The sequence below is a fragment of the Staurois parvus genome, unplaced genomic scaffold, assembly GCF_062004578.1.
Source record: "Staurois parvus isolate SC_StPar_1 unplaced genomic scaffold, SC_StPar_1.0 ptg000498l, whole genome shotgun sequence".
NCBI classification, from domain to species: Eukaryota; Metazoa; Chordata; class Amphibia; order Anura; family Ranidae; genus Staurois; species Staurois parvus.
The window spans coordinates 14,116,962-14,127,605 of NW_028318294.1; the positions used below are offsets into that span (position 1 = coordinate 14,116,962).

General features: G+C 41.4%; 1 protein-coding gene across 2 annotated transcripts in view; it reads left to right on the forward strand.

Annotated features, from left to right (window-relative positions):
• Positions 1–10,163, forward strand: part of CDH5 (cadherin 5) — a 97,050-nt gene extending 86,887 nt beyond the window's left edge. The window contains exons 11-12 of one of the 2 annotated variants that reach the window (XM_089689827.1): positions 4,013–4,261; positions 5,013–10,163. In XM_089689827.1, the coding sequence (XP_089545953.1) occupies positions 4,013–4,261; positions 5,013–5,503 (740 nt within the window). In that variant the 3' untranslated portion in view covers positions 5,504–10,163. Of the gene's footprint in view, positions 1–4,012; positions 4,262–5,009 lie in introns of both variants that reach the window. The other variant, XM_089689826.1, reaches the window with a different exon arrangement.
• The last annotated feature ends 481 nt before the right edge of the window (positions 10,164–10,644 follow it).

Here is a 10,644-nt window from a genome sequence, read left to right on the forward strand (position 1 = left end):
AGAGGGGGGGAAATTAGATGACTCTTCCACCTTGGCCATTTAGGGCAAAGTGACAGGTAGGGTTCAAGTAGGAGAGAGGGGTGAAAATTAGATGACTCTTCCACCTTGGCCATTTAGGGCAAAGTGACAGGTAGGGTTCAAGTGGGTGAGAGGGGTGAAAATTAGATGACTCTTCCACCTTGGCCATTTAGGGCAAAGTCACAGGTAGGGTTCAAGTGGGTGAGAGGAGGGAAAATTAAATGACTCTTCCACATTGGCCATTTAGGGCAAAGTCACAGGTAGGGTTCAAGTGGGTGAGAGGAGGGAAAATGAGATGACTCTTCCACCTTGGCCATTTAGGGCAAAGTCACAAGTAGGGTTCAAGTTGGTGAGAGGGGTGAAAATGAGATGACTCTTCCACCTTGGGCATTTAGGGCAAAGTGACAAGTAGGGTTCAAGTGGGTGAGAGGAGGGAAAATGAGATGACTCTTCCACCTTGGCCATTTAGGGCAAAGTCACAGGTAGGGTTCAAGTGGGTGAGAGGGGGGAAAATGAGATGACTCTTCCACCTTGGCCATTTAGGGCAGGTAGGGTTCAAGTGGGTGAGAGGGGGGAAAATGAGATGACTCTTCCACCTTGGCCAGTTAGGGCAAAGTCACAGGTAGGGTTCAAGTGGGTGAGAGGAGGGAAAATTAGATGACTCTTCCACCTTGGCTGTTTAGGGCAAAGTGACAGGTAGGGTTCAAGTGGGTGAGAGGAGGGAAAATTAGATGACTCTTCCACCTTGGCTGTTTAGGGCAAAGTGACAGGTAGGGTTCAAGTGGGTGAGAGGAGGGAAAATGAGATGACTCTTCCACCTTGACCATTTAGAGCAAAGTGACAGGTAGGGTTCAAGTGGGTGAGAGGAGGGAAAATGAGATGACTCTTCCACCTTGACCATTTAGGGCAAAGTGACAGGTAGGGTTCAAGTGGGTGAGAGGAGGGAAAATGAGATGACTCTTCCACCTTGGCCATTTAGGGCAAAGTGACAGGGTCTCCCTAAAAGACCAAGCCTATTCTGATACTTTTTGTTTACATGCAAAAATCAGTATTTTTTTGCTAGAAAGTTGCTTTGAACCCCCAAACATTATATATATATATATATATATATATATATATATATATAGGTATTTAGGGACCTCATCCACATCTGGCCAGGTACACTGAAGGATGTATGGATATAAATCGTCAGAGGTAAATGCCCAATTAGACCACATGAACCTTTACAGGTACTGTCACTGGGAAAACCGATAAAACATGTATATCAGTATATATATCCTTAAGCTGACAGAGAATGGAAGAAAGTACATAAATACTAATTCCCAAAGAAAAAACAGGGAAATGGGAAAGCTTTCTGGTAGGTACCAAAAATCTGCATATTGCTCACCATGAAAAAAGGGGGGAATCGCTATGAAGAGTCTGCACTAGCCCACAGAAGCAGAGAGTATTCAGATGTAAAAAACAGACCTCAATTATATAGGGACCTCGTTAAGAGGTCCATCCAATCCTCTGGCCGTGACTAACAGCCTCCAAGGAGACAGACTGAGGGACAAAAATGGTGTCCAAACACCAAACCTATGCTGCCTCCATAGTGAGTGACACTGGGAACCACCCCCTGGAACACCGGTGCGCAGCGTCACCACCCCACATCATGCGGAGTGACGTCACGCATCGGCCAACCGCCAACATGCTGAGAGAGAGCACGGGTGCCGGGTACAGGAGGAGCGGCAAAAGCCAGAACCCCAGCTGCACTCACCAGTCCACAATGCCCGGTGGTGCAGCCTCAGTGTGCCGATCGCTGAGATAGAGGGAACAGGCACCTGAGTTCAACTCCCACCCAACCCCCCGACCGAGGAGGCAGCCAAGACAGAGCCATCCACATCATCAATTCTATAGTATGCACACCATATATATAGAAACTATATAAAAACATACAAAAATAATATACAAAAATACAAAAGGCACAAATTCAGAAAATAACGAGCCAGAAAGATCTCAAACATGGGTACAAAATAATGAAAGGTATACATTACACATGTAAGGCATTAATGCAGCACTATATTGAATATAAGGTGAAATGTTAAACACAGTAGTATACATGGGCAAGACATATAGTAAAAGGAGGCATATAGTGGAACTTATTTTTCCATACCACCAGAGACAAAACCTTGTAACAAAGGCCTGAAATTGAATTCAGGCCAGGGGGGGGAAGTAGCCTGTAGATGGAAAATCCATCTAAGCTCCAACAACAGCTTATTCCAGTCACCCCCTCTACAACCTGGGTGTACTCGGTCGAGAATAAGAAATTGAATTTTGGGAAATTGACCATTATGTACTATAACGGCATGGCGTCCCAAAGCTAATTTGGGATCACCCGTCCGCATGCTTTTATTGTGTCTATATGCTCGCCTCTAAAATTCCAACTTTGTCTTGCCCACATAAAAACAGCCACATTCACAGAGAAGTAGATCTATCACTCCCGTAGTTGGACAATTGGCAAAATGTCTGGGTTTGAACAGAACCCCATTTGGTAGTCTAGGTTGTACTTCTGTATACATATACCTACAATAGTTGCAAGCTCCACAACAGAAAGTACCTTTTAGTTTGCATGGATCTCTAAGGGAGTCACCCTTGTATTCATTTTGTATAATACGATCTTTTACAGATGTGGCCCTTCTAAAGGTGATTAAGGGGGTGGGAGGTACGAATTTGCCTATCAGAGGATCTTTAGTTAATAGATGCCAATACTTTTGGATGATATTTCTAATTTGGTTGTGTTGGTTAGAGAATTTCATGATAATCTTGGTTTGACCATCTGGTGCTTTCTTTTTAGGATCCTTGTAGAGAAGATCATTTCTCAGATTACTACAGGCACGTTTATAAGCTTTCTTTAAGCAAGACTTGGTGTATCCTCTCTCCAACAGTCTATTTCGGAGTGCATCTACCTCTTCCTTGAATGCTTGCTAGTCGGAGCAATTCCTCCTTGTTCTCAAATACTGACTATAGGGAATGGATGAGATCAGTGCCTTAGGGTGAAAACTGTTGGACAGAATACCTAGAGAGGCATCAATGCCACATGTAAAAGCAATCCAGTGGCTAGTTAGCTGCTAGGATTGCTTTTACTTGAAAAGAGAATTGCCTGCTCAAATAAACAATACCAGGATGATGCCTATAGCTACAGGCATCATCCCAATATAATCACTAAGACCAGATGACATACGTTACAATTGGGCTTAACAAGCTATTTTTTTTTCACATGATAGAGGAGTGATATCACCACTGCCCGTTAGCTCTGAACCAGCCACCACCAGGTATTGTGAAATGGCTGAAACACAGGAGGGAGTGGTAGGCGGAGCACTTACCACACATTACATATGCCTCCTGCTGAATAATTTCTGGAAATACCCTTTAATGGGCCAAGCTGTAACCTAGGTGTACTGATTCAATATACAGTATGTGAACCACTCTCCAGATTATTGAGTTCAGATGTTTCCAGCAAAGGGTACTGTTAATGCTACAGCATATAAAGACATATAAGATGGTTGTGCACTTCCTACCATGTGGTTTAGAAAAGGCCCTTTTCTATTTTGGCATGACTGCTACCCTGTGAACAAAGCCAGTTTTATGAAGACCTGGTTTGACCATTTTGGTATGGCCTGCACAGATTCCTGACCTCAACCTTACAACATCTTTGAAATTAATTAGAATGCCAGTTGCAAGCCAGAAGAGTGTGGGCTATTGTAGCCTCAAATGGTGGGATGGGGCAATTCATAATAATACCTATGGTTCTGGAATGGGAAGTCCAACAAGTTCATATAGATGTGATCAATAGGGGTCCACAAATGTTGGCCATATAGTGTAAGAGCTACATAAAAAATGCTGTAAAAACAATAGTACTGGTAAGTGTGGTCATGTTAAACAACCTGTGACCATACATATCATAAAATCGGTTACAACATTCTATGCTTAGTAGTCTCTATGACTTTTTTTGCAGATAATACAGCCAGTATCAAAGTAAAGAATGGAGAGTTTAATCGCAATGAGGCCAAGTTTTATTACCTTCCAATTATAATTACTGACAATGGCATCCCACCACAGAGCAGCACCAACACATTGACTATCACTATCTGCAAGTGTAATGAGAAAGGGGAATTCATCTCTTGCGAGGAGGCTGGAAAACTTGCCGCGGTGTCTGTCTCCACCATTATCATTGTTCTGATTGCCATATTGCTAATACTTCTAGGTAAGTGGATTCAGTTCTGGTGGCTTAAAGAGATATTTGCAGTAACATTATTTCTGTTTGAGAGATTGCATAAAGCCCATCTACAAAGAGAGAAGTTTGCCTTTGGACCTTTACTCTTCGATGAGGATGTTCCATGTATAGTATGTACAGTGACCACATTCCCTCTTGCCATGACACCAGTAGTAAAAAGATAAGCAAACCTTGCATGAAAAATCCACTTACAGCCTCCCCCTTAATAACATGCCAATTCAAATCAATAAAACAGTAAAAGACTAGATGAAAATGTAAACAATACTCACTTTACACCCAAGCTGCCAGCCACTTCTAGTAGGTATTGGTAATGTAAATGGGCCTCACCATGGGCAACATGAGAAGGTGTAAGGTGAGAGGGGTTTTTTTATTTTTATTTCAATTTTTTTGTGACACCTTTCACTGAGCATTTTAAGTAAGGAGTTGATGCTCCCAGATAAGGGGTCCTTTGATTTTAAAATAAGGTCCACTTTAATCGGCACCATAACCCTGCAGTGCCACACCTAAATCTTGCAGTGCTAAGATCTTGGTACCTATATGAAATAATTCACTTGCAAGGGGTTATGTTATTTAACAATATATCATTTTGCACCAAAAATGCTATTTTTACTAGATGCGCAACTGTTCTAAGATCCACTAGAGCCAAATATTATTATATTATTATTATTATCCCTGAAGAAAAGTTTACATCTTTACTGTTATCTTATCCTTCCAATAGCAGTGATCCTGGCAGTGCTGTTTGTAAGAAGAATGCAGAGCAAGAGCCCCTTCATTTTGGGAAAGAACCCTGCAGAGATACACGAGCAGTTGGTCACCTACGATGAGGAAGGTGGTGGAGAGATGGACACCAACAGCTACGATGTCTCTGTACTCAACTCAGTACGAAGAAATGTGGTGATGCCTAAGTATGAGATGGATCCTGGTCCCACCTTATATGCTCACATCCAGAAACCAACCAGAACTGGCGATATGTTCTCAATGATCGAGGTAAAGAAGGATGAAGCAGACAACGATGGTGAAGAGCTACCGTATGACACTCTCCATATATTTGGCTATGAAGGGTCAGAATCCATTGTAGAGTCTCTCAGCTCTCTAGAGTCTGGATCTTCAGATTCTGAAATTGACTATGACGTATTAAATGAATGGGGTCCCAGATTTAAGATGCTGGCTGATCTGTATGGGCTGGAACACCTAGATGAGTTTCCTTATTAACACAACTTAATTTGCAACCCTATTGGCTGATTGAATGCAACAGAGAGCCATTACCCAATCACAATCTATTTTTCTTAGATCCAGCTGCAATAAACAGAGATCTGATTGGTGCCTGTGGGTTTGCACAAATAACCCAGCTCTTCATAGTTCCTTCTTAAATAAGACAATAAAAAGGATTTAGAATTTCCAGAATTTCCACCTGATATTCTGTACCGGTCCCAGTTTTATAAAGATATTTTAAGGCTCCATGCACTTTAGTGTTTTTTAGCTGAAAAACACTGGATAAAAAACACTGGTAATAGCATTTTTAGTAGTGTTTCAGTAGCGTTCAGAAGCGTTTAGGAACGTTAGTATTTTCTTAGCATTTTCACCGTACACGTAGAGGGAAAAGAAAAAAAAGCTAAAATAAAGCTGCTGGGAGCATTTAGCAGAGTTTAGGAGCGTTTAGCATTTTTTCCTGTAGGAAAAGGATCCAAAAAACTCTACAAAAACAATTTTTTCCTGCTCCTAGATGCTGAATCCCAAAAAATGCTAATAGCCTAAAGTAGTGTGCATGGACACATTGGATAATACTATTTCGCTTTTAGGAGCAGAAAAAAATATGCTGATAGGAGCTAGGAGCTTAAAAAAAACACTAGTGTGCATGGAGCCTAAATATTATTACCACCATTATTGCCATATTATTACCATTATGTGTAGCATAAATTAATTGACAGAAAGTAATATTTCTTGAACTCTAGACCTAAACTACCTAAATTAGATCTAAACCCAAACATTAAATTCTTATGTAAGCTTTAACATTTTAGGGTCTTCAACCAGTGGTGGACTGACCATTTGGAAACTCGGGCACTGCCCGAGGGCCCGGGGTCAGTAGGGGGCCCCATGAGATGCCCCTGGTACCTTTTTCATAGGCTTTTTTGAGTTTGGGCAAGGACACAGGGGCCCCATGATCCCATATTGCCCGGGGGCCCCATGAGTTGTCAGTCCGCCCCTGATTTCAACTGCCATCTTCTGTCTTTTTAAATCTGCAACTTTCAATAAAATAATACCTGGTGATTCTGCCATGAAGGTCCATGTTTGGACATTTCCTGTTATAGGGTGACAGTTGTCTCTGGACTTTCTTTTTGCAGCCTAAAACAAATATGTCTACGCAAGGCTATGCAATTGACCAAACTGGAAGCTTCTAAAATCTGGAAGCCTAAAAGAGGTCCTGACAACCAAGATCTTTCCCAATGCTGACTTCCTGCTACTAATACTAAAGTCAGCCCCCTGCTCAGCCTTAAATGGCTGCTTACATGAACCGTTATAATGTAAATACAATGCCTACTATCTAAGTTGAGACAAGAGGACTTTTCCAGTTTTATTTGCAAACTTCATTAGAAGTTGTATCTTGGAACAAAGACTGTGAAATGTGGAACGAGGGTCACTAGCCATTGAGGGAAGGGGCTGGTGTTTAAATGCTCAACCACATTTGTTACCTACATTTAAAACTATGTGTAATAAAATATAATCCAGTCTGTATAATCATCTATGTATACAGTATGTGCACTATTTATACATAATCTATGAGAAAAAAATACAACATAGTGCCGTGATATGCACCAAAGACTTCAACTAAAGGAGAACGCTAAGAAAATATATAAAATTCCATATTCTACGGCTAGGTGAAAAATGAAAGTTTCATCAACTTTTGGGCAGGTATCAGACAAGGACGCCTGTCTTAGATACTCGCCCAACCACAAAATTGCTTGATGATAAAATTACCCTTAGCTGAGTGGGATTGATTGTTAAACTTCAGTACAGCTCAACATAAAAAAAGAAAAAAAGAAAAAATGTTAGCCGATTATTATGTACATTAACTTCCATGATGTCAAAAGTTAACAGTGAAATTTAACTGCATTGCCTGAGTTATTGGTTCAGGACACAAAGTGGTCTCCACTGCTATGCCTGAGCAATTGGTACACTTTAATAATCTGTAGCATCTAACTTGTCTAGAGTTTTCACCCCTATGGTAGTTGTCTCCTACTTTTACAACGCTTGGTCCAATTTAGTAACAACACAAAGGGTAATGATGTTTTGCAAGGACAGCGGTTGAAGTTGAAGTGTTTTTTAGATTCTCCAGCATGTTGAAAATATCCTCAAACTGCTGAAAAACATTGCATTTTATCTCCTGATCCTTCTACTATAAAAATGAGGAGTCAGTAAAACTAGCCATAGACAGGTAGAGGTCTCCATGAATACAGCAAGAATGAAATCCACAGAAGATCAGCTGGCTATTTATCTGGTGGACAAAAGTTGCACATGCTTTTAATATAGCCACGTTACAATCTTATTGTACAAATTCCTTTTTAATTTAAAGTGAACCTGTCACCAGTTGATAAAAAAGAGGTAATATAACTTACCTTTCCAGAGGCCCATGTGTCAAAAAGATGCCTGTTCTCTGCTCCCCAGCCAATGCAAGTCTTGGACTGATGGCTTCAGTTGAATATTTATTCCCTCGTTCGCACACTGTGGTTCCCCCCATCGATCCATACATCCTGTTGAGAGGGAGAAAGTATTCTACACTACCACAAGTGTAGAATACATGCAGCTGCTGGAGTGCCTGTATGTGGTGTGAGCATGCCATCCATGTCATCAAAAATAGGGAAAGTGAAGCAAAAATCTATATTTACAAACATAATTTGTATATGTGCTTCCATACATTAATGGGTCATTAAAGGCTCTTTTCACCCAAAATTGGTAATTCAGTATTTGGTAGATACTGAAAAATTAAAACCACCAGACATGTTCTTGACATATCTCTTGAAGACAGACTTGGTGAGATCTCTGTGTTTGAGGTCCAGGATCTGCATACTTGCTGTGACCAGTATGAGCGGTTCCCACTCTGCATGCTATAACTTGTATTTATTTTTTATTAGAAAGAACATAGGGTGGTGCCAAAACAAAGAAAGGAAGGTAGGAACAACCAAAACTTCCAGGTCGACAGGAACAGATGTGGAGATATGGCACCTAGATCTAGATGTTAGTCTATCCAAGATATGTAAACCATTGCCCTTCAGGCTCTGCACATCTGCTGTGGCCTTATATGAGGGGTTCCCACTCTCCCTGCTGGAAATTTAATTTATTTTGTATTACAGAAAATGTAAGGAGAAGCAAAACATAGAAAGGTTGGCAGGAACAACCAAAACTCCAAGTGGAATGGGACAGATTTTGAATTATATTAGGTAAACCTAGATGAACCCAACCCTTTTCACCCCTCACAGGCCAGCTTGTATCCTCCTCAATTCCTTGCAATCAGCCAGTTGCCAAGACCCTGGAGTCCACTCTTGCTCCATTGTAATCCACAAACACTGAAGGCATTCAACTCCAGCCAGGGCTGCTGTTAGAAGCCATGGGACCCCATACAGCCAACCTGACAGCCCCCCCCCTAAAAAAAAACAGTTTACTATGCTTCAGTTATCAATGAACACAGTGAGTGATAAGTAAAGATCACTCATTGTGTTCATTCAGCAAAGGGCCTAGTAAATCTGACAAATTTACTGGACTTTCCTCCACTCTCCATCTTGATAGATCCTATTGTGTGCTTGCAGCTGCCAGTGGGAAAAAGAGGAGGGAAGCTGGCAGCACTGCAAGGATGGGGGCACATGGGGGGCCTTGGCAGCAAGGGAAGCAAATGGTGCACAGGGAGGGTGATGGGTGCGGTGGGGGAATTACTGGAACCAATCACCTGTATGGCTCCGTCTGCAGCAGCTGAAACCAAAGGGAGAGAGAGAAGAAACCGGCTTTCAGGTGCTGCAGAGGGAGCCATACAGAGGATTGGTTCCAGTAACTACTCACCCCCTTCCATGCCCGCATATGATTCACCCATCTGCCTGGGCCCCCCTGCTGGCCTGGGCCCTTACAGGAGGACTGGTGGTACCCCCTTGTCCACGGCTCTGACTCCAGCCAAGCTTTATTGCAGTGACAGCACACCACTCACTCCCACCCAAAGTCATGCTCAACATCAGGTCATGGGGATCCTTACCCTAACCCTAATCATGGGGATGTTGAGGGCATGGCTTTGGGTGGAAGTGATTGGTGTGCTGTCATTGCAATAAACCTTGTCTAGAGTTGAACATCTTTGATGCAGACCGTTATTTGGATGGAGGTAGACCTAGATGTTGGAGTGTCCAAGACTAATGGATCATTGCCTTTTGCTCTGCTTTTAAAAGACAACATACTATATATACTCACCTTTTTTCCTCAGGGACACTTACATGAATACTTGAATATAACTACTGATTATTCAGATTCCCCTGGCCCTGACAATTGCAAGAATATTGACATCTGCTATTTAATTCATTCATAAGCCTATCATAGAAAGACGTTATCTTGCACTTTCCTAAAAACTGTGTTATTCTCTTTATTAATACTTTCTTTCCAACAAATTAGCCAGCAGGATTATATCACACTATATTAATTACCTACACTTGTGGTAGACTAACAACGATTATGTTTTTTGTTTTAATTATAATTTTATTTCTAGTGTCAGTATTTTCTGTATGTGTTTTGTATTACAGCATTTTCTAAAAGTACTATATATTTGAACAGGAAGATGATATCCGTTTTGCCATTTTCATGTTTTTATATTAAAATAATAAAATACTTTACACCAACGGAATTGAGGATATTTTTTTCAACATTCCGATAGGATTTCTTCTGCTTTCAAAGAGAGAACTTAGACCTCTCAAAGTCCAGCTTCAGCCACTCACTGTTTTCGAGTGAGGGCTGTTTTGCACAAGTGGCCCCTGAAAACTTTAGAAAAGCAATGGGTTTGCAAGGATATTGCAGCCCAGTGAAGTCACTCTACGCTCCATGGCTGTTATCCCCATTTTATCTTTAGGTCTTAGTGACTTGGAAGCAGCATGCAGTAGGTGAAGTCTTAAACACCCAAACCACTCCAGTCTTGCATAGTTGTTGCAAGGTACTGAATTGCTAGGTAGTAGTAGATGTAAGTTCCTTGAGAAAGCATGAAGAAAGTACATTGGATGGATGTGTTTTAATTGTTTTTAGACTCTGGAATTTATGACTAAATAAAGAAGAGCGATATGTCGGGAGTGCCCTAGAGGTTGGTGTTCTTGGATTGCTGTATTTATGTAGCG